At 39.2% G+C, this 24,284-nt stretch overlaps 2 protein-coding genes across 3 annotated transcripts in view; one reads left to right on the top strand and one right to left on the bottom strand.

The window, feature by feature from the left end:
- Nucleotides 1-13,902, top strand: part of LOC109965836 (serine/threonine-protein kinase 26-like) — a 23,485-nt gene extending 9,583 nt beyond the window's left edge. The window contains exons 2-12 of the mRNA XM_020610180.1: nt 3,995-4,063; nt 4,415-4,576; nt 4,782-4,838; nt 5,004-5,112; nt 6,075-6,232; nt 8,898-9,083; nt 9,558-9,700; nt 9,859-9,955; nt 10,413-10,475; nt 11,454-11,581; nt 12,198-13,902. Of these exons, the coding sequence (XP_020465836.1) occupies nt 3,995-4,063; nt 4,415-4,576; nt 4,782-4,838; nt 5,004-5,112; nt 6,075-6,232; nt 8,898-9,083; nt 9,558-9,700; nt 9,859-9,955; nt 10,413-10,475; nt 11,454-11,581; nt 12,198-12,213 (1,188 nt within the window). The 3' untranslated portion in view covers nt 12,214-13,902. The remainder of the gene's footprint in view (nt 1-3,994; nt 4,064-4,414; nt 4,577-4,781; nt 4,839-5,003; nt 5,113-6,074; nt 6,233-8,897; nt 9,084-9,557; nt 9,701-9,858; nt 9,956-10,412; nt 10,476-11,453; nt 11,582-12,197) is intronic.
- Nucleotides 13,903-14,098: 196 nt separating this feature from the next.
- LOC109965834 (FERM domain-containing protein 7) overlaps nt 14,099-24,284 on the bottom strand; it is a 12,734-nt gene continuing 2,548 nt past the window's right edge. The window contains exons 2-12 of one of the 2 annotated variants that reach the window (XM_020610176.1): nt 21,538-21,642; nt 20,200-20,242; nt 19,894-19,972; nt 19,255-19,352; nt 18,879-18,993; nt 18,447-18,594; nt 18,202-18,297; nt 17,936-18,099; nt 17,522-17,590; nt 16,845-16,920; nt 14,099-16,497 (exon numbers count right to left, since the gene is read on the bottom strand). In XM_020610176.1, the coding sequence (XP_020465832.1) occupies nt 15,286-16,497; nt 16,845-16,920; nt 17,522-17,590; nt 17,936-18,099; nt 18,202-18,297; nt 18,447-18,594; nt 18,879-18,993; nt 19,255-19,352; nt 19,894-19,972; nt 20,200-20,242; nt 21,538-21,642 (2,205 nt within the window). In that variant the 3' untranslated portion in view covers nt 14,099-15,285. The remainder of the gene's footprint in view (nt 16,498-16,844; nt 16,921-17,521; nt 17,591-17,935; nt 18,100-18,201; nt 18,298-18,446; nt 18,595-18,878; nt 18,994-19,254; nt 19,353-19,893; nt 19,973-20,199; nt 20,243-21,537; nt 21,643-24,284) is intronic. The other variant, XM_020610177.1, reaches the window with a different exon arrangement.

Below are 24,284 nucleotides of genomic sequence, written 5' to 3'. Positions count from 1 at the left end.
ACAAGTTCCTTTTTATGTTACTTTGGTGTGTGATCTTTAGGGTATGGCCAGCTTTCAGTATTTTCCAGCATTGTCTGTGGTTGAGCATCTGCAGTTCATATGCCACTTTTAATTTTAGGAAAGTTTAGGAGATGTTTTGGTTTGCCTTGGTTTAAATACTGCCTAGTTAAAATACATGTAGAGTAGCTGCCAAGCTAACCATCACTGTCTGGCTACTTTACACATTAGAGTGTTTTAATCCAGTGATCTTGCTGACTGGCTAGCTATCTTAACACTTTGTTCAGGGTAATGAGTCGACAGGTTTTTAACAAGCTCTCTCAGTCTAGTCTAATTGATAGTTATGTCATCATTTTTGCAAAGTACTTCCTTGAAGGAAACATTTAAAGCTCTGAGATTTACAGGACACAGGAGATATCAGCATGAGCAACATAATCTAAATATACTCTTGACATTGTGCCTGTGGTTAATCATTAACCACAAAACACCTTTTTACATCTGGTTTCATTTGCGGAGAGATGAAAATTTAATTCCCAGACTTCATGTCTAATAATCATTTAAAGATTATTTGACCTGTGGTGTGGTAAATTGTCATGATCTTTCTGTATCTCTGTCTTTCTCCTCAAGTATAGAGAGAGCTACAGAATCTACAGCCCCCCCATGGTCAGTAATGATTGAGCCAGCTTTGAATGTTTAACCTTCGTCTGTTGTTCTTTCACCACGCTGAGACAGAAAGGTCAAAGTGTAGCCTCTTTAGCTTGAATAAACCATTTTGTAAGAGAAGTCAGTGCTGTATGGAATTCTTAGCATTGTTAAAGTTTTGTTTAGTATCAGTTCCTCAGTATTTTCTCAAGACATATGTCTAAATTCACTAAAATGATCCTTTTTGGCACTGATGCTGCTGCAATGGTCATTAGTGTATTTGATTTATAACCAGTCATGACGAGACTCATTAGCTTTGGCAGGGAGAACCATTCATTTCTCATATTTGAGATGTTCAAATGAGAGAATGTTTGTTTGTTTTGTTTTTAATTGACTTAAATGATTGAATGATTAATCATTTCAGCACTAATTATGATACCCAGAAAACGGGACAATAGAACGACATGCTCAAGCCACAGGTGTTTTAAATAATTGATTGATTGGCTCCGCTCCAGCTGATGATGGCCAAACTGAAGCAGGTCTACACTATGTTGTCTTCTAACTAAAAGTTGTATATAAGGTTTAAGGGACAAAGACACTTTTTAAGAGAGTTTAACCAAACATTAAAGATCTTTTTCTGCACATAACCTATTGAAATGGCAAGGTTTAATGGTCTCCCCCTTTAGCTGGTGACCGGAGTTGTTTTATTGCTCATTATCATTAATCATTAATCAAGGGTTATACTATTAGTTCATCGCTGATTACTTCTTCTGGTTGGATAATTTATAAAAATTTAGTTGGGTTTTAATGAAGTGACCTTTTGTGGTGTGTTTTATTTGTCAAGGCAGTGAGAGGACACAATAAAGAATAAAAAAAAACACAGTTTACACGTTAAAAAAATCGTTAAAGGGTTCAGCACTAACTGTGATACATTCTGCACTTGTACTGGTAGAATTTTATTTATTTATTTATTTATTTATTTAATTCTACATGTTCCTCTTTATGGCGCAGCACGGTGGCGCGGTGGTTAGCGCTGTTGCCTCACAGCAAGAAGGTTCCGGGTTCGCGACCTTTCTGTGTGGAGTTTTTATGTTCTGCGGTATAGATGATGGATGGATGTTCCTTTTTATATGATACTGGGCAGGCATCAAAGAGAGGGGTATGACGTGCAGCATTGAGGTAATACAGTATAGTATGGTCCTTTACCACAGGGCTACCAGAACACTACTGTGCATCATAGATTTTAGTTAGTTATAGGTCGAGATTATTGTTGGGTATTTTTAGTCAGATAGAAATTGGATAGATACTTTATGTATTAGAAATGTTTAGTGGAGACTAGTTAGACTGTTAAATGCTTAGTCATGCTCATGAGTTTCTACAGGGTACATCTGGTCAAGGATAACTAGAGAGAAGAGTTGATGACTGTCAGCAGACAGGGTGTTTAATATTATTATTATGACGTGTATAACTGTAGCCTTAGCCATAATATGTTCTTATGTTTAAGTCACGACATGTTACTAGAGGTCGTGAGAATGTTTTTAGCTACACACCACTTAATCAACAGACACACACACACATTGATTTGCTTCATGTTTAGTACATTTATTTTTTATTTCAGAGGTATTTTAGTTCTGTAAGTGGCATGTGATTAATGAATGCATCTTAATTCTACTCAGTTTTGCACTTTATTTGCAATTGGTGTGTGTGAGAGTTGGCGCCGCAGATGGCTGTCCTCCTCCTGTACCAAGACAAATTCCTTCTATGTGTAACATACTTGGCCAAAATGAAAGTAAGTTATTAATGTTTTGATCCCATTTTCATTCTCTTTCATCCATCTGTATGCAGTGCTAAGCACTTTGAATTACTTCTGTGTATGAAAATGTGTTGTATAAATGAACTTGCCTTGCTTGTTTTAATATACTGGGTGTAATGATACCAGCGTTGTAATGGGCAGTGGGCTTTAATGTACCAGTTACACAGTGATCTGTTCATGCATCATCTTTCTGTACCGAGCTAACAGTATCATTAGACAGTAACCACTGTATTCACTAACAGGGTGTGGCAACACTGAGGGCACCGTGCGTGTGTGTGCATGCCTGTGTGTGTGTTGACTGTTCCTTTTTTAGCTGAGAGAGGAAACTCAGCCAGCATCATCGGAATATTATACGCTTCTGTGGGTGTGTTTATAAAATGTTTCTCCAAACAGTTCTTGGGAGTTCAAGAACAGAATGTGTGTGTCATAGTCTATGTGTATGTCCCACCCTGTCTTGCATAACAAGTGCTCATTAACGCCGTGATGGCAGCACTTGAGACATTGTAATTTTCTACAGATCGTACTGACGGGGGAGGGGAGTGACTTTACTGCACGTGTGTGTGTGTGTGTGTGTGTGCGTGTGTGTGTTACGTTATATGGTAAGCAGTGACTTCGAATAACGATAATTAGTTGATCAGTAGAGAATGTCTTTGTTAATTGAGTCATTGTTTTACCATTGAGCTTCTCAAGTGTCAGGATTTGATGAGTTTTGTTGTCTTACATGATAGTAAGCTGATTATCTTTGGGCTCTGGACTGTAAACGTTTTAAAACAACTCATGCTGTCTACACTGACAGACACGAAGTGGAAAAAATGACCGTTATGAACTAATCCTGGTGACATTTATTCCTGTAAAAGCGCTGCCTCTTGAGTACAACTGTCACAGAAACAAAGTATGTAGAATTTAGGAAATGAATGCAAGTCAGTGGAGAGCCTTCAGAGATATGTGTGGTGTTTCTGTGGCCAGGCAGCTGTGTGTGTTCAGTTCCTGTTATCTTAAACTGTCACGCTGGTTTCCTTCTGAGCTTTATGGCTTGTATGTGTGTGTTTGTGTGTGTGTGTATCTGTGTCGGTGGCTTTGGTAGCTCTGTGGTGACAACATGTTGCAAAGCCTTGTGTGTGAGGAAATAAAAGTCACTGGGAATATGAAACTTTTTATGCAATAAATCGGGTCTTAGCTGAATTTCTTTTATTGCATTCTCTGCATTGTTATTTAAATTCAACATTATGAATAATAGTAATTGACATTACATATTGTGCTTTACAACAAGTTTGTTTTCCTTTTGTGGAATTTTTACCATCAAATTTTTCAACAACTCATACGTGCCTTTTTCTCCCACATGCTTTAAAACATCAAGAAAACCCTTCCCTTCCTTTTCTCCTCATTTAGCCCTACTTTTCTACATACATAGATTGTATATAGATTTTTCCAAATTCAATTACAATTGTATGCATATTTTTAAAAAGACGTTTATTATTATGTGGATGTAAGCTGCCATTCATGATTTTGTTTGTGTGTGTCATCTCCTCTTCCTCTTCTCAGAGTTCACAGATTGATCCAGAGGAGTTGTTCACCAAATTGGATCGCATCGGAAAAGGATCTTTTGGAGAGGTGTGCCGTTTTTCACAGTGGATTTTTGGTGTTGTTAATCCTGGTTTCTGGTTTAAGTCTTTGCACCTTCTCTATTTTTCCTTTTCTTGCTTTTTATTTTTCTTTTCTCTTTACTGCTCATCTGTCATACGCTCTTATTCTGTCATGTACAGTATATATTTTTTACTTTTCTAATTTGCTTTGTGTTCTTGGCATCTTCTCTTCTGTTGTAAACTGTCCTTAAATTACTCTGTTGTCCTGTTACTTATTCAGTAAACAGTTTTGCCTTTCTCTTCCTCTCTTGACTCTCTTTTGACCACCTCCATCTGTCAGTTCCCAATTTCATGATGTTATGTGTTCCTCCTCCTGCAGGTGTTTAAAGGTATTGATAATCGCACTCAGAGCGTTGTTGCTATAAAGACCATTGACCTGGAGGAGGCTGAGGATGAGATTGAGGACATCCAGCAGGAGATCACAGTACTCAGTCAGTGTGACAGTCCCTACATCACCAAGTACTACGGTTCCTACCTGAAGGTAAGACAGACTATGTTTTTGTTGATCTGTGTCACTGGAACAATGCAAATGCAAAGCACATACTCACTGGATGCTTCTTTCTTTCTTTTTTCATAAACAAGGTCATGTTAACATTCAGTGTGTGTGGAAACGGAAAAGAGAAAAGTGATCTGTTATGCCATTTGCTTTTCCTGTCAGTTAAGAAAGCAACTCCTGTCTCTTTCAGGGCAGTAAACTATGGATCATCATGGAGTATCTTGGTGGGGGTTCAGCGCTGGACTTGGTGAGTGCTTAAACTGATTTCAACAGGTTTATAAAAGTTTTTCTGAGTTCACTCTTGTCTCGGGTGCAACAGAACAGGGTGTGTGGGAGATCCTATGTACTGCGCTCACCATATCAATTAGTGTTTATATCTGGGTCATCACTTGGCGTTTCTGTGTGTGCGCAGCTGCGGGCGGGTCCGTTTGATGAGTCTCAGATTGCCACTATGCTGAAGGAGATCCTGAAAGGGCTTGACTACCTGCACTCTGAGAAAAAGATCCACAGAGACATCAAAGGTATGGAAGGGAAAAAACACTACTGCTGCATCATTGTGTAAATCCCTGTGCCCTTCACCAGGTAATACTGGTTTTCAGTCAAAAAATGTACAGACTTTATGCCGACATGTGCTACAGAGGAAGTTACAGAGCTGTTTTGACATGCTAAGTAGCAGCACTGCATGTGACCTGTAATGTGACTTTGACTTGTAAAACTGAGAGTCACACAGGCAGCATATTCAGCCTCGGCTCCTGTAGTTATTTTCTGCCTTCTCCTGCATTTAGGGTCAGGATGGGTATAATTTCTGACTTTGGCTTCCCAGAGTTGTAGTGTCAAAATAGTCACTGGTACACCACGAATCTGACCCAAGAAAATGAGAATGAATAGGCTGAGAGGAAGATTACAGACCATATGTATATTTAGACTATACACTGTACTGTATGTGTCTCACAACTTTTCCTGTGGGTATAAACACAGTACAGTGAAATCTGTTTTAATATCCGCTTGTCTTGAACCATGCCGTATAGCATTTGCTGACTGCTAATGTACAGTGTGTAACCAGATACTATCATTGTACAATGTAAACATATTGGAGTTTAAAGATTATTGTCCTAATTTTAGTTTCTACTCTCAGTATTTATTATTTTTGTTTATTTATATTTGGCATTATAATTGCATTTTCTTATATTCTTTATTTTTTGTTTTATTACTGCTTTGCTTTTTTGTTTGTTTGTTTTTGTTTTGTTTTTTTATTACTGCAATTTCCCTCATTATTGCTGCCAGTTTCCAATATGGTACCTGCTTGAATTGTGTAGATCCTATGTGTTTTTTATTTCTCCTCGTCTCTTTCTGAACTTTTGCTTCATATATACTTTATTTGATTTATTCATGGATAGTAGCCATTGTTCAAATAGCAAGTATATTGAACAACAAAACCTAATCCTGATTAATCAGACTCAATATTAATAATAAATTCTTGTAGCTGCCAACGTCCTGCTGTCGGAGCACGGTCAGGTGAAGCTGGCGGACTTCGGGGTGGCTGGTCAGCTCACAGACACGCAGATCAAGAGGGAAACCTTTGTGGGAACACCGTTCTGGATGGCTCCTGAGGTCATCCAGCAGTCCGCCTATGACTCAAAGGTCAGGCACATGTTTATATTACTACGGTCATTCAGACCTTCAGTAAGCCTCCTAAAACAAACACACAGAAGGGGATGGGTTAACCAGTGTGTATATTGCTAAAGTTAGCCTCCCTGGCTAAGTAGCCACCAGCAGTACAACTGTAACGTAGCTGTTTCAGAGGCCAATATTTAACATATTATTAGATAACTTTGTTATTTTGTGCACTTATGGGTTATGACACATCCTGACTCCCTGCAGTGAACCTGTATTTAATAAAGAGGCTGCTGAGTGTGCTTTACTTTGACTCTAGCTTTTGGGCAGACACCAGCTATTAAATAGCTTCCTTGCACAGAATTATAGCATCCTTCTCAGACACCTACTAATATACATACATTGTTTTTTTCCCCCCCATTTATATGGGTTGATAAATGTGAAAGAAGCCACTGTGTTCCTCAGATGTACTGGGCTTTGTCTGTGTTTGGCAGGTTTCCTTTTCCTATTTGGTTGAGGGTGGTGGAGCTGTAGTAAACTGAGTCCTGGTTGTTAAAAGGATAAATACAGTTTATGGCTGCGGGATATCTCTGTTGTCTTTACAGTTTGTGCCATGTTTGCGTATTGCCGTAGCAACCTCAGGCACGTGGATTTGTCGCTGTGTCTGGCTTTGAAGTCATTTGCATTATTTTTACAATCTTTTGGGATTTATTTGCATGTAATAGAAGCACTCCTATTGTCCTGGACTGCAATGAGAAAAGTTAGAGTGAATTCTAATGTTAACCCTAGATTTTCCTCATAATGACACGTGTCAATTTGGTTTCATTTTACAGGGGATTCCCCCCTGTTTTTTAATTATTTTTTATATATATTTGAATCACAGCAACTGTCTCAGAAAGAAATACCAATTTGCCACAACAAAGGACGTCAATAACAAATGCACACAAGCCAAACAAACCCCTACGAATGCTTTGCTGCAGCTGCTGCCATCAAAGAAACAGGCAAATGTAAAGGGCTGGTTTAAATAGTTGGACATGATACCCAATAACAAAGTAAACAAATGTCTTTATGAAGTTATATAATAAGGTGACGTCTGCTGAGCTACTGTCTGTCTTTGTTGCACTACATGTCTGAGCAATGTGTGTGTGTGTCTGGTTCACTGTGTTTTGGAAATAGGGCAAATCCATTAGGGCGTGTGTGTACTTTGTCGCTTGATGTTGTTTGATTCATGTTGGCATGTGTACACGCATTCTCATGATATTTGTGTGTATTTAAAAGGGATGTCTGTAAATGCGTGTTTTAGGAACCTATGTTTGTGTGTACATTGTATTTCTGATGCCGTGATCACTGTTCAGACTCGTAGCTCCACTCACAAAACATCATGTACGATTTGTATCATTTGTAAGGGCATGTCAAACTACTCGTTTAACCAAACTCCGACTGCAGGCTGTCATATAGTCGGTGTGTAACAGTAATGGAGCTGGTGAAGTTAATAGTCAAACGGTGACCGAGCATCCTGTCGTAATGTGACCCTGAACAGCTCTGCTACGACCGTACAATGGCCTGCGTCAGTCCGAGAGAGTCTGTGTTCCTTACCTGGGCTGGCATATGGTCCTTAGAGCAAGCTGAGAAGACGTGACATTCAACCTGTCTGCTTGTCTAACTGCTGAGTATGTGTGTCCTTGTGTTTGTGTGCTCTTGTCTAGGCTGGCATATGGTTAGTGGGTGTCACAGCTATCATGCAAACAAAAAATCAACAGCTCTCACCCAAACCACCTGGCTGTGTGTGTGTGCGTTCATGCATGAATAGTTGTGTAAACTCTATTCCTAACAGGTAGTGAAACAGGTGAATACACTTTAGTTTGTAACCAAGTTGTGCTAAAACAAACAGTGAATTTATAATTGAATAACAGTTTAATCAAGCAAAAATGGTTCCAGCTTCTCCATTATGAGGATTTCCTTTTTTTTTTTTTCCTCTTGTGTTGTATGGCGTAAATTTACAATGACAGACAACACAGACATTTTATAGGATAAGCAATTAATTGCTTAATTAGACCCATAACTGACATATGATTTAATAATGAAAGTAATCCTTTCCTGCCCTACAGCAAAGGTAGCGTCACAGGTTGTCTAAAATGCTGCTTGGTTAACATCTACACTTTAGTATTTTGACCTGAAAGGCTGTCAAAATCTTGTTCAAACCTTTTTGTCTCAACAGATCCACAGAAAATGTTTTAGGTTAAAAAAAACACTTGACCCCTGTGTACCAGGTTATAAAGTGTTCTGTAAGGAGCTTTTAGTTTAGTTTGGTTTTTCACTAACAGCAGCTGTGGTCAGTTTGAACTCCCGGCACTTAGCTAGGATGATAAATTGCCTGAACTTGCAACAAGAGAGAAGGAATTTCTCCCTGTTGTGATGGTGGGACTGGACTTCTGTCTCCACTGAAACTGTACAAAAAGTTATAGGACAACCTACATAACATGAAACATGAATTCTCTCAGGAATAAAAGACCCTTTTGGTAGTTGTGTCATAGTCAAAGTATAAAAATACAAAAAGCGTGTCAAAGAGTTTGATTGTTGACTGTTGCTAACAGGTGTTAAGTGTCCAATCTTGCACTCAAGTGAAAGCACATTGGTGCTGAATATCGTTACACCAGTGAGTGTTTAATTGTGACTGTGTGTGTCTGTCCAGGCCGACATTTGGTCACTGGGCATCACTGCCATTGAGCTCGCCAAGGGTGAACCTCCGAACTCGGAGATGCATCCGATGCGAGTGCTGTTCCACATTCCCAAGGCTTCCCCGCCGACGCTGACAGGAGATTTCTCCAAGAGCTTCAAAGAGTTCACCGAGGCCTGCCTCAACAAGGACCCTACCTTTGTAAGCCACAGACAAAAGACCACTTTATATTCAATCTAAAATGATTTTATTTTTTTCATTTTTGTAGATGTTGCCTCTTCAGAATCTCTATCTTAGCCATCTTTTTGCTTTAGCAATAGTTTTTACTTATACATAATTTATGTAGTTTTTCCCATTTTACGTGATGTTTTGAATTAAATTGGGTTTTTTATGTCATTTATTTTAATCCAGCTTCCCTTTACTGTCTGTCATTGTGGTTGCATTGTGCTGCCCCCTGGTGGATTAACTCTTTAAAGCTGTTTAGCAACATCTCCTTCCTTCCTCTTATTTGTCTCTCTTTCTCTTCCTCCTCCAAATATGTGCCATGTGACAGTCGGTTAAGATAAAGATCTTATGCATCTTTTTTGCTGTCGTGAAGTAGTTTTTATAAGACTGAGTGTGGTTAGTCGACAGAGGAGAGTAAATATGTTCTTTGTTTGTTCTCTCCTCGTGCAGCGTCCCACAGCCAAGGAGCTCCTCAAACACAAGTTCATTGTCAAACACTGTAAGAAGACATCCTACCTCAGCGAGTTGATTGACAGGTACAGGAGGTGGAAGGAGGAGGGGCATAGCGACAGCAGCTCTGATGACTCTGACAGGTAATTTGATCTCGTCTCTTGAGGCAACAACATCATTTCCACATTCAGAGAGTCTCACAATCTCTCTTAGAAATCATAATGAAACTGTGCATAGCCCAGTGCTCAGTCAGCAACATGAATGGGTATGTATCTGTTATTGTGTACATGTGTTTGTAAAGTGAGTCCAGTAACAAAGAAAACAACGACTGTCCTGAGTGGTCCTTCACCACAGTGCGTAAGAAGAAGACAGAAGGCAGGAAGGTCCTCAATGGAACGGTCAGTGCTGTGTGTGTGTGTGTTGTTGAAGTAATAAGATGCATGACCTGCATTTGCTTTAGAAACAGCTTTTCATGAGAGGGGAAAAAACAAAGGTTTATTTCTTACTGCAAAAGTGTAAATTTGCCACGAAGTTCACAAAATGTTTAGTGACGTAAAACTACTGTGGGAGCCATCTACTGACTTAAATCTTATAATTCATGATTTCCAGACAATAATTAGTTCAAAATGAGTTTGATACCCATGTGACTTCAGATGGTAAATCAGGTAGTGGCCATTTGTGAGATCAGTGACCGGTCAAAACATTATTTACCATGACTGGCTTCCATAGGAACCAACCACCCAACCTCTGGCCCATTTAACTATGGATTGATAATCGTTATTTTGTCATTTGTAAAATAATTTTGGATGTGCTCTTTAGCTGTCTACCTCTTCTTCCTCCTGTTCATCTGTGTAGGCTCAGGATCAGATAAATAAATCTGCCAGTCTGACCACAGTCATCTCTCCTGTCTTCACTGAGGTTTGTCTACACACACTTAGAACAAGTCATTAAAACATAAAACAGTTTTAAAATCCTCTGGCTTATAGAAGAATCATCCTGCTGATATGAAATGTCTAAACTGTGTGTAGCAAAACAATGGAAGCTCCACATCAAAAATATTCCAAAAAGAGAGAAGTAAGTCCTATATTAGATGAACATATGAGACCTAACGTGAATTAGGAGGGAAGTTGAGAAGCACTAGTGGTGTGTTTGTTTTTCCACTGATCAGAGTCAAACTAGTTGTTTACCCTTGTTTCTTGTCTGTAGGCTAAGCTAACCAGATGCTGCCTGTAGCTTTATGTTTACTGCACAGACATGACAGTGGTATGAGTCTTCTCATCTAACTGTTAACAAAGTGCATTAGTGTGCTTTTAAGACTGAGCAACAAGCCTGCAACATAAATTTCACAGAATACACAAAGGCAAGAGTCCAAGGTCCCCTGGTGCAGCCACACCCCTGTGACATATGTGACTATCCATCAAAAAAAATTTCCTTTCCCACAATTTCTGCAGTATAGTACTGGTGGAGAAATATGAAATCTGTTTTTTGTAATTCACTCTTTTGGTCTGAGCAATCAAATTTAAGAAGTTTTGATTTAAAAAATGCCCAAATGAGGCTTTAAAATGTGTGTATATGTGTGTAATTGTCATTAATTGTCTGGGGGCGACAGTGGTACGGTGGGTAGAGCAGTCATTTCCCAACCGGAAGGTTGGTAGGTTCGAATCTCTGTGGCTGCAGTCCACATGTCGAAGTGTCCATCCTGTCGTGTCCCCCCCAAGCTGCCCATGATGGTGGTGTGTATGCTTGCAGCGACCCGGGCCTTCTTCTTCTTAAAACTCCCAAATTCTTAAAAACAGTACTGTCCTCAAAAACACTTAAACTGTATGATCTTTCTGAAGTATTGCTTATTTTCTGTAAAAACTAACATGCAGATGTTGTTGTCTTCTTGTTCTGTAGCTGAAACAGCAGCACAAGGAGCACTCTGAACAGCGATTGGCTATTGAGGAGCTGGAACGCAACATCCGATTGGCTGAAGAGATCTGTCCAGGTATCACGGACAGGATGGTCACACATATTATTGCCAGGTACCAGAAGTATGTTTTTCATTTTCTAAATTGATCTCCTCTTTGGTTTTCTTTTGTTTGTTTTCTCTGTGTACTTCTTTGTTTTATTTCTGGCAGATTGAACCACCAGCTCTCTGGTTAGGGGACAACCCGCTCTACCTCCTGAGCCGCCAAAGGCTGCAGCAATTATCTTCTTGAATAATTAATTCATTATTGACTATTTCCTGAGGCCAAAGTCAACATATTCTAATTTCTCTGTTTGTCTGACCAACAGTCAAAAATCCAAAAATGTTAGTTTGCTGGCATTGAAAACTTGTCTCTTGATGGCCACATTTGAGAGGCTGCAACAAGTGGGTTTTGGCATTTTATGCTTGAAAAATAACGAGTTATTAATTCATTATTTTCTCTCAGTTGATTAATCAGCATTTTTTTGCATACTGGAGTACTAATTGGTTTGTGTGTGCCTTGGGGGGGAATAATGAAACTGACAACAGCTGGGTCAGTAAGGGACCAACAACAAATATTTGCACCGCCACCACTACTAGGAGGTTAATCCAGCCATGCTCTCGTCCTTAGTATTGTTCAAAATAAGACATCTGTCTCTTTCTCCGTCATGATGTTTGTCATTCTCCCTCAGATTCGCAGCCAAGTGAAGGACGGACAGATCAACAAAGAAAGTACATACTGTAAAATGAAGACGAGCTGTCTCCATACAGTGACGCTGCTGGATGATTGGAAATCGAGGAGACTTGCTGTGCGATGTCTCCTTACTGTACACAGTCTCTCACACACACACACATGCACACACACACTACTAATGTAATATATACACTATATATTGTATTGTTTTTTCACTGCTGCTGGTTGAAGACCATTTTTTCTCCCCATGCTGGATTTGAAAGACAGCTGCATATTTGAATCAGAAACTGCATTTTTGAAAGTACAGTCTGAGTTGTTAGTTGGATTTATGGGTTTCATTTCCCCTTTTTAGGGTCATGAACATCTCTCTGCTTGTCTTTTTTTTGTAATCACTTCTTCAGCTTCATTTTTTATTTGTGTAAAATAAAGCAGACTTAATTCACTTCTACATCTGGAAGTAAGTAAAGTTTTCTAATCTTCCTAAACTTCCAAAATTACCATAATGTGCCTTAATTCTTGAAGAAATCAGTCATTTTCTAAAAGATATCACTTTTTTCTTTCTTTCTTTCTTTTTTTTTTTTACCAGAGATGTCATGTATTTGTTGAAGCCACACAGAAAGGGATTCTTGTCCATCAGCAGTGCGATGTTTTGTTTCACGACTTGCCTTGATTTTGTAGATGACTTAATCATTTGTCCAGTAGCACTTGAGACGCATTGTATGCCAATATTACATTTGTTTTGTTTTCTTCAGTAATGCTTTTCAATTACAGTTCCCTGATCTTGGAATTCAGTCAAGTTTAGAGATACCCTTCTAAGTGTGGAAACTTTGAGGGTTCAGTTTCTTTATTTTAGCTTTGATTTAACCCCAGTCCTCAGCTTGACTCACACATTCAGACAGTAACTAACTTGGACATTTTGAAACATTTTTCTTTTCTGTGTGGAAAAACATGTGAAATATTTTCTAAACCCATATTGGGCTAATTTTTGGCAACTGCCAGACTTTAGCCCAGTTCAGTAGTTAGTAGCTTGCCGTTCAGTAAGCTGGCTAGCTAACTGTTGCTGTAGCCGTTGCCAAAATATTTAGCCAAATGTAACAATTAAGTATGTTTAAAATCCTCAAGTTTATTAAACTGTTGCCACAGACAATAACTTTATAGCCTAAATGCTGAAAATGGCTGCCATTTGAATTGAAGGTTAGCGTAGGTACTTCTTTGGTAACAGTAGCATCAAAATGTCGTCAGAATTAGTTTAATGAAATGGTAAAAAAATCCTGACATTGCATTGTGTGTGAAAGTAATTTTACTGTTGGTGAAGACTGTTTTTGTTTAAATAAGATTTCAGTGATGAACAACTCTGCTAGCAAGGCACAAAAATGTCTTGTACTCGCTTGTGTAAAGTTTATCATGTGTCAAGCTAGTGAAAACAGTTGTCAACTTGTCTAAAGGCTCATGTGTAGATGTGCTTTTTAATTGGAAAGTAGCACAAATTCTTTTTTAAGAGCATGAAGGGAGCTGTAATCAAAGGTATTACTGACCGTTTGTACCAAAGACACTATAAAACTTGGTCATTGTATATTTTTTTGTCATTTTTATATTATAAGGGATACGACTGTTTGTTGAGGGGGGAAGTGTAAAATGAAAGCTGTACGATTTTGCAGATGTTTTCTTTTTTTGTAGCGGGACTTAGTTTTATGAATAAATATTTAAGTTTGAGAAACTCGTTTCCTTAAGTTTGAATTTTTTGAAAATCATGAGACAAGCTTTACTACTTGCAGTGATTGTTCATACATTGGTTATTATTGTGCAAACTTTTCATTTGAGTCCGTTTTAGAAATGTTGATATAATAGGAGTAGTTTCTGACAATGCTTGTTTTATTATCACAGTGCATCTTAAAATATCTGGATACAATTTGATTGCTTGGGTGAAATTACCCATTGTACAATTAGTACGATAAATATACAAAACATCATGACCATGTGACTAATCTGTAAATCTTGTTGCATTGTATTAATTTCATCAATTTTACCTTTTTTGTGTATAATTCTTTATTCACAAATTGCTATATAAACAGTCTTTTAGTTCACGTATTTCTACAGAATTCACAAGAGCTGTTCACACAAAATACATTGGAATGTTTTGCAATATCTTTTCCAACCCTACAGGTGCATCACACTGACAGAACTCCTAAAATATGTATTTCTTTTAAACAGTGGTGAAACTATTTCCTCAATTCCACTAAACGGCCAAACAGTGCTTAAGTAAACTTTGTTTTATTACATCCTGTGTTTAATTTCACACTGTACACAGCCAACCTGAAGTTGAACTGGAAACTGTTAACACACAATCTGGATAATAATTTTACCATTTGTCTTAATATTTTCTAACCAGTACATTTGACTAGCCTAGCAGTTTGTCATCCGACTGTGTGTTTCTTGTTTTACCCGTTTTTAGCAATGGTGTCATTTTGTGTTCTCAGCTGTTACTTTGTGAGTCATCGAAAAAATGAAAACAGCCACAAAAACTTCAGTTTCCTAGAATCTGGCTTACAGAGTGCATGTTGTCCTAAATTTCTAGTGGGAACTTAAGACAGGTGTGTTTCCCCAGAATTCAATTCATGAAGTTAAAGTTCAATAAAATCAAATGCTCAGAGTCCACTGAGGCAAAATGGAGACTGGTTAACACCTGATTCCCAGCAACAGACAGGTTCAAAACGATGCTGCCATGCTCCGAGTGTCATTAAAAAAAGGTATTTTAGTGCTGTAGCAACAGCACTTCTATTGCTATAGCATGTATGGCTTACTTGACCTTGGATGGTCATCTAGGACTGCTACATACAGTAGATATTTTGCAGGTATTAATAGGCTGTACCCATAATGAGGCTATGCAACAGCAATATGTTAGGTTTTAGAAGATAAGGTATTGGTTAAAACAAGGCAAAAAATACATTTCATCTGCGAGTACACTTAAAAAAAAATTCTAAACCCCATTTATCACAACAGTGGTACTTGTTTTTTTAATGACAGTTTTTAATGTGATTGTTTTCACGAACCTTTCAACTGTTTCCATGTGTATATTAGTTGAATCTCTACAGTGTGACCTCTGTAATCTTCTTTGTATCCTTCACCCTGTCTGCTTCTGTCTTTTCTCTGTCCTCTTCACCTTTCAACTCATTTACTTCTTCCTTCACTTCTCCATCTTCTTCCTCATCTCTCTCTTCCTCCTCATCCAGCTGGAGGCTCCCAGAGGAAAACCTCATTCTGGCAAGTCCGGTGGTGCGTACCGCCTTCCCCAATGGAGGTGGTTGGTAGTAATATGGATAGAAAACCTCCTGGTCTGAGTCACTGTAGCTCCCCATGGTGGCTCTAATCATGCACAGCGAAGTGGGGCGTTCAGGCACAGGTGAGGAGTTTAGTGGCAGGTAAGTGGGTCTGGGGGGCCGTGTCAGGTGGGGGTAGTAACCAAGGGGCCGAAACTCAGAGGCAGGATTAAAATCAGAGTTGGAACTCCTTGAGAGGTGGAACTTAACATCTGGTTGGCTTGCCACACGGCGAGGCAGCCCCGGGAGGAAACTGGAGTCATCACTGTAATGCCCTGCCTCTGTATGTCCAGCACCCAAGAACCTTGCTCCATTGCTTCCTGGCTGGTAAACCCTGGCCAATCCCAGCCCACCTGATCCAGAGGAGTGGAAGTTTCTCCTGATTGGTGAATTAGATGGTGAATCGTGGCTTAACGGGTTAAAGGATGGCAGAGATAGACCATCCATTGTCACATAATCCCTCCTTCTTGTCAGTGGGAAACGCTCCAGTGAAGAAACAGCAACGTAATCTGTCAAAGGGGGGTGTCTGTTGTTTGGCGAGGAACCGGCTAATGGAAATGTGGGGAGGATGGGGTGATACCGGTAGGCACGGCTGTTTGGGTAAAGAAGAACCAACTGCTGTGCAGCGTCTGGATGTGGCTGGGGACTTGCCCGACGTCGTGACCGGTTGCTATAGATACCAGCTAGCCTTTGGGCTTGGCGCTGTGCACAGATGCGTCCCCTCATATCCTCCATCATAGATGTTGAAGCTGATCTTCTCTTCGGGGATGTGGTTGAGTGGTGGAAAGACAGAGCTTTGGGGGTGACTTGTGAGAGAGGCCGGGACCTCTGGGTGACCTCAACAGATGATTGGCTGCATTTAGTTCTTAATCCCCTGATTTCAATCTCATCTGTTTCTCTATAATGTGGATCCAACTCATCCTGACTTCGGACCACCAAGGCATGGCCCAACTGAGGAAATGGGCGGGAGTGCTCATACACCTGAGGCAGTAAGACAAACACAAACATTAGACTTTTCTATACATCTTGTTAGAACTGCAACTCAATTTTTTCATCAATTAATCTGCTACATTTCAGTGTCTTGATTATTTGTCTGGCCACTAAAATATATACGTATGAAAAATGACAATCAAATATCAGAGTCCAAGGTGATGTCATCAAATGTCTTAAAATCCAATCTTCAAATCACACATGAGCAAATATTTAACATTTTTCCTTAAAAAAAAACAGTTGCACATTAACTAATCAATCAACTGTCTAATTTAGTTTATGAATATGAATGTATTTCATAAATGATTTTGAACTCTGTAAATATAAGCTTTTATTACTTGTTTGGAGACATCGGTGAGGAGATCAGGAGAAGATTGACACTGTCTGGGGTCATAGTCTGACTGACAGTAAGTCCTGGTGAATAGAAAAGATTTTATACATGTGAATAAATTTAAGATGCCCAAAAAAGATCTTTCAATCAGGTTTCTATTTAATGTTCAAACTGATAAACTTTATTGTTCGTTGTTGCCCCTGTCCCAGCTCTTTTGGAACATGTTGCAGACATCAAGTTCAAAATGAGTGAATATTTGCAACAAACAAATTTGATCAGTTTGAACATTAAATATAACATCTTTGTGGTGTTTTCAATTAAATATGGGTCAAAAAGGATTTGCAAGTCACTGTATTCTGTTTTTATTTACATTTTACACAATGTCCCAACTTCACTGGAATTGGGGTTTGTAATATTGCAGCTGTTAAATGAATGTCTAAAATACACAGTAAATTCAAGCAGAGACAGGTTAGGTTTGTTGAAGAGGATGAATCTGGCTTCATGCTGGGGTTTGCCATCTCTCCACAACAGTAGGAGATTCACTGCCAAGGTGGGTTAAAACTCTGGTGAATAGGTTGGCACCATTGCTGGTGGCATTTTCTTCATGCTGCAGATAAACTGAGGCATCAGTATATTCTTTGTCCCAGGAATCTGATACGTCTGGCTGATGAAATTTGTTTTCACCTCTCAAAGTGTGAAGGCTTCTTCTCCCCTGATCCCATACACTCCATCAGCTGTTTCTGTGTCCGTCCACTGCCATACAAAATAGTGTTAAACAGTAAGAGGCCTTTTTTAATGGAACGTATTTTGGCAAGTCACTGTAGGAAAAGCACAGGTGTAAATGATCAAATTATTAAGTTCCATTTAGTTGTTTAAAACTATATAAAATCAGAAATTAAAATGCACAAAATTTGGAAGCCATATTCACAAAAAACAAGGATTAACTAAAAATCTTGTTCACAAGGTTGAATGTTGCACTGACAGTCATAATTCAGATTTAGCCAACTAGGGCAATGGAAAAACTTGCTTTGTGTTCAGTCTGAATGATCACTTTTCTCAGTGTGTTTTGTTGCAAGTTTGTTTTTGTGTATGTTTTACCTGTATCTAAAGCTGGAGCCCTTACAGGACAGCAGTGTTTTGTGTATTGCCTTCGGTTCCTCGGCCAGTCTGAAGAAGGCGTGGTACTCCACACACATCTTCCAGAAGGACTTGCACACATCACGACTGGCCATGCAGAACTCCAATGTGTCTTTACGCAATGGCTGGGTGGACATCCCGCAACACACAGATTAATACATATATACAGCTGAATATTTTAAAAATGCACGTCAGGACTGGCAAACACCGCCTGGTCAGGCCCTCACCCCAACTTTGTCATGTAGTTTGATGAGGAAATGTTTGCGTTTGAAACTCAGCTTTCTGATTTTCGCCCAGCTAAATGTATTGATTTTGGTGTTTCCCTGGAAAACAAAGAGGGGAAAAAAGTTGATAAAATAAAAAGGTTGTTCCATGCACAGTGTTTGTTATTGCTTCCTTTAATCTCACTGCTAATGTGACTAACGGCACCTACTGCAGACTTGATGTTCTTACATGTGTGTCTGTCACATACTTGAAAGACCAGTACTCCAGAGTGTGTCACAGTCAGGTTGATCCGTATTCCCTCTCCATCGTGGGCTGGGTGAGGCCTGATCCCATACATGTCCAACTTCCTTGCCACTTCAAGCAGCTGGATATCCGACTCTGCTGGAGAGGCACCTCTACAGACAAAGGTGATAACAAACACAGGTTATATTGACCAAACATGTCCCTGATATGACCTTACAGCCACTGTGCAAACATCTCTTGGTCTTACTGGTTAATGTTTAAAACCAGTGGGTGAAAACCATTTGGGTGGATTTTGTGTTGTGTAAAGTTTTGCAGCCTTGCAGATATTTATACTTCTTACTTGGTGGCTATGTTTGGAGTGAAAATGAATTCAGCTGGGATGAAATAGTATGGGACACAAGAGCATTTAGAGCATCTTTTCTGTCCCCATGTGCACCTGTGTTTCTTGTGTAGCTTGATGATCTTGTGGTCCAGATATTCCTGGTTGGGGACATACTGCTTCATCTCCAAATGCTGACAGTCCAGCTCCTCGTCATAATCCCCTAGCTCTGCTGTAACACACACATTATACAAACATGCTTGGTAAATCAATATTTACATGTAAATAAACTCACTGTGCATGTTCTGTACAATCTCAAGGTACTTTTGTGAAGAACTGTGGCTTAGAAGGCTTAAGCTTTTCTATGAAATGTGAAAAGTATGGGGTCATGTTTTCACAATCCTCGATGAATAATAATTATAAGTACAGGCAAATTACTGTGTGATTAGATTGAACATATTTAATAAATGATGTGATGTATTGTTATGCTTACACTGCAGTATATGAGAGACCAGCAGGGCGGCACTGTTGTCATTACAGGTCAGACTACCGTTAGACAAGTCCTGCTTTATCTGTAAGGCAAAAAGATACCTACCCACACACAAACATTATTTCTTACAATTTTTCTCATGTATTAGAAAACACTTGCACTTTGCAGTTTAGTTTGTAATTAAATATGTAATTTTCAGAGTAGGATGCATATGTGTGTGTGTTTTTATGTGTGAATATAGCAGTGATGGCTCTGAAACTGTAATACTGTAACATCCATCCATCTATTATCTATACCTCTTATCCCGATGAGCCAGTCCCGGCTGGCATGATGTAAGAGGCGGGTGACACCCTGGACAGGGTCACCAGTCTATCACAGGGCTGATGCTTAGAGACAAACCACACACTCAATCCTACAGGCAATTTAGAGTCGCCAGTCAACTTAATCTACATGTCTTTGGACTGTGGGAGGAAGCCAGAGCACCCAGAGAGAACCCACGCAGGCACAGGGAGAACATGCAGACTGCACACAGAAAGAGCCCGGGTCGGCCGGGACTCAAGCCTTTAACTTTCTAATATTGTAAAAAATTATGTTAACAACAAAGATTTAAAAATACATTGATAGAATCACAAGCACTGTTACCTGGTGAGGCCTTTTTTAAGCTGCCCTGGGTCTGGTGGGAAGAATTTGACTATAAACCTGAAGAACAGATCATTGTTGTCTGAGAGAAAAAAGAAAAATAAATGTGGGATTACTAATGTGTAGAGAGAAGAAGATAGATGACAGGAGGGAAAGCATCTATTATAAGTGTTTTCAGATGATTATCAATATCTGTCAAGCAAGATGTGAAATATGCTTTCTCATTTGGTAGTATTAGTGATGTGCATTATTTACACCAATAAAATGTAGTTTGAGTTTCTTATATGTGAAGGGAATTATGCGACTTACGTTTGATCTGTTTGGCCAGTGGCTTCAGCAGCTCCAGCCACACCTGCAATAGAAACATATTACATGTGTTAGGCTTCAGGTTGGATAGGACCCAAAGTGCAGACACAGACTAGAGTCTAGTGTGTATACTGTTTAATATAACTAAAGAGGAACACAGGGGCAAGAAAAACAAAGTACTTAACCTGACAGGGCTTCACAATACAGGTGTCTAAACAGAACGATCAGGGAGCTACATAACAAAATTAGGGAACTGAAGCTAGCGATCTCTAAAACAGGTGAAAAACAAAGAAGGCAGTCTTAGTCACAGGTAGTGATGGTCATCTGATACCCGAGGCTCCAACACATGCGTGGTAGCTCATGAAGCAGTTGTATCAAACCACTGTGCCGAGGCATGTTTTGGTTAGGAAAAATCATGTGATTTATGATGTATGAAGCACTTTACTCCTTCATCGAAACCCTGTCACTGGTTTGGTTGTCTCGGCTCTTTAGAAGAGCTCTGAGCTGAGCCTTCGAAGCAAATAGAGACTGAATCAACACAGACTTGGTTTGACAATGTTACATTCAGTACTAAAGATTCTATAACATTACTAAACCAAAATGTCAGGCTGAGCATATAGCTATAGCCTACTGCAATCAGACATGCCAAATAAGAAACACTGTCTTCAACATGAGTTCATGTTTATTTTATATTTTATTGTGGCAGCTTGAAACCATACAACCATGTAGTGTAGTCAAACAGGAGTGTGCATGGCGAATCATATCCCAAACAATACATGAACCAATAAGTGACATGTCTCTATTGCACTTCATTTTATTGACCACTAGATGTCCTACTTGAGCCTCGAGTAATTGAACCATTTTTTTGAATACCGTGTTGAAGCTTCAACAAAGCCTTGATCAGCCATCACTAGTCACAGGATCACAAAGTCCTAAGACAAGGCAAGGATAAAGCCCAGAACTTACAAGTGTCAAGCAGAAAACGAGAGCAAGGGAACTAACCGGGTGACCAGGCACAGAGCACGGGAAACAGGAGTAAGAGTATAGAACGACAGAAGCAACAAGGCACGGAGACCAGATGAACCAGCACCTAAGGGAAGGGAAGGAATATAAATACACAGGCAACCAAGGGATTCATGAGGGACAGGTGAACACAATGAGTGATTGTAGACTGGAGTAAAGCTGGGGCAGGTGAGGTGACACAAGACAGGAAGCTAACCAAAATAAAAGCACCAAACAGGAAGCAAGACTGCAAACCATAACAACATGGCCAAAAAACAAGTATGTGTGTGTGCGTGTGAAAGAAAGTGAAATATTCTGCTTGTGTTTTTTGCTTCCTACATAGCTGCCGCTGTGGTGTCTAAACTCCAGCCCAAAGTACTCTTTCTCCAACAGTTTCAGATGACCACACACTTTGTTGAAGAAGTCGCCACCTAAAACCTTTTGCTGAGAGAGACAAAAAGACAATCAAAGTGAGGATAAGAAAGTGAGAGGGATAATAGGAATTTTTAATCGAAACTCTTTTAAAACTGCAGTCCAGAGATACTCAGGGGGAGCCCAGACTTTGTGGTGCAGCTCAGTTATTTTATTCACTAAAGTTCTGCATAAAGAGACAGAACGTTTGAGTTCACCCTGAAAACAACTGACATGCACTGCACACCATATAACACAGAATACTGTAGAACACAGTCCTGGAACTGCTGCCACGTGACACTGCACACAATAAATGCTAACAAAAATACAATGATAAGCCTTATATTAGAAGGTGATGGCATACCTGGTGTTTCAAATGGACACATGTATTATGTTTGTGTTGACCAGCTTTTTGCTTCATCTTTTGACTTGCACATAAACACAACTCAACTAATGCAACTAATTGTGTTTTTATTACTGACTAAGCCTCCATTTATTTCCTTGGTTCAGGTGTTTTTATTAAAAATAGCTTTGAGTATATTGTTTCATTGAGCCAATAATCCAAAGACTTTAAGTTTACAATGATATAAAACAAAAAAAAACAGTTATTTTTGGCATTTTTGCTTAAGAAATGTTTTAAATGCCTAAAGAATTAATCATTGCAACTCAGCAGCTCTACAGTGTGGACACAATTTTTTTTGATAGAACAAAAAGACACAAAAGAGCAGCAGTTGAGAAAATGCAAACACAGAGGCATTTAAAACATTTGCAAAAAGATTTGTCAAAACAAATGTAACAAAATCACAAGTAAATTAAATTGCAAAATTCTCATATTGGTGTACATATAATCAATATATATGAAGTGATCAAAATCAGCTTGTCAGTGTGTTACCATACAGACAGAAAAAATATAACTTGCTTGTGTATTTAGTGGATATGTGATAGAAGCATGGGAAAGATATGTAACTTATATTAGAACTGCTTAAAATGGATTTCTGTCCCTGACTCATGTTGAAATTGCAGGTCTTAGGGAAGACACAGTGTGATTTTTCTCTTCACATGCCCTGGTTTATTCTATTCTATTCTTTCACTTCATTTCTTCTTCCTGCTCTCTCTTCCTTACCCTTGTTTGTGTCCTTCTTGCTTCCTCACTGTCTCCTACACTTTCTGACTCATTACACTTTCTTTATGTTTTCTCTCCTCCTCCTTTTCTCACCATTTACCACCATTCCCTCCATCTTAGTCCTTCACAGTGTTACATACTGTATTTTCTGCACTTTGTGGAGGTGTTTCCTCTTTAATATTTTCTAGACAGTGCCCTCTATTGAATGTTTTAATGCCACAGCCTCTTTAAAAAAAGCTTTACAAGCTAAAATCCAGTGCGAATTTGACCTGAATATCAGAGATGTGCACCCTTTACACCCATTCTTTTACCCTTTCTTATTCTTTCTATCTAATTTTCTGGCCTCCTTGCTCCTCTTTTCCATTCTGTACTCTCTCTTATCTCTTCCTCCTTCCATCCTTATTTTCATCTCCCTTCCTCGCTCATCTCTCTAATTATCAAGATGGTGTTTGTGTGTTGTTCCCTTACTGCAGCAACACAAGGGTTTTTTTATGCGTCTGGTGTTTAGCACCCTGGTGGGGGTCACCGGACGTCCCTCATTAACTTGTCATGAGGGAGGGAGAGAGAGAGGGAGGAAGAGGAGGGGCAGAGCAGCTGTAACCGATTATAAAGAGAACACAGGCCTAACCCATGATTAGTGGAAACAAATAGCCGCCCCCAGACCAACAGAGCGGAGCAGAGGAAAAACGAGTGGAATGCAACTTTATTGTCCACTCTGATAGCTGACAACTGTCCTCTCAAACACAACTGATTTGGCTTGACTGTTTTTCTCAGTCACTTCAGTACATTTCTCAAATCATCCTTGATATCTGAGCTTTTGTCAGAACAGCACCACACAATAGATTACCTGCAAAAGTGTGCCACTTGCTCAAAATCTTTAGTTTATCTCTTAAAAGTAAATACTTATGTCAGTGAACATGTCAGTGTGTCAGAATGAACAGCCCTTGTGTCATTATTTATGAATATGACAGTCAAAATGATTAGTCATATTGTCAGATTTTGATGACAGTTATTGAAAATACACAAGGCTAACTCCAAAGGCACAACACAGAATACTCAGTGAGGTGAAACAGAGCCCTAGAGTAACAGCTAAAAACCTGAAGGATTCATTGGAGTTGGTTAACATCTCTGTTCATGAGTCAACCATACGCAAACTATTGAACAGGTGTAGTATCCATGGCAGGACATTACAAGTGCTATGGATGAGAAGAAATACACGATAGGAATATTTATTGACCTAAAAAAGGCATTTGACACAATCAATCATGAGTTATTAATGGATAAGTTAGAAAAATATGGGATCAGAGGAATGGCTCTGAAATGGATTAGTAGTTATTTGACACAGAGGCGTCAATTTGTGAAGTTGGGTGAATACCAATCGAGTGAGCTGGACATTGTATGTGGAGTGCCTCAGGGTTCTGTTTTGGGACCTAAATTATTTATATTATACATTAACGATATATGCAAAGTTTCTGATTTAGTGAAAGTGGTTTTATTTGCTGATGACACTACCATATGGGCATCGGGTGAAAACCTACAGCAACTCTCTGGA

The sequence above is a fragment of the Monopterus albus genome, unplaced genomic scaffold, assembly GCF_001952655.1.
Source record: "Monopterus albus unplaced genomic scaffold, M_albus_1.0 scaffold104.1, whole genome shotgun sequence".
NCBI classification, from domain to species: Eukaryota; Metazoa; Chordata; class Actinopteri; order Synbranchiformes; family Synbranchidae; genus Monopterus; species Monopterus albus.
Note: the sequence above shows the minus strand (reverse complement) of the source record. Positions and strands in the feature narration are given on the sequence as shown.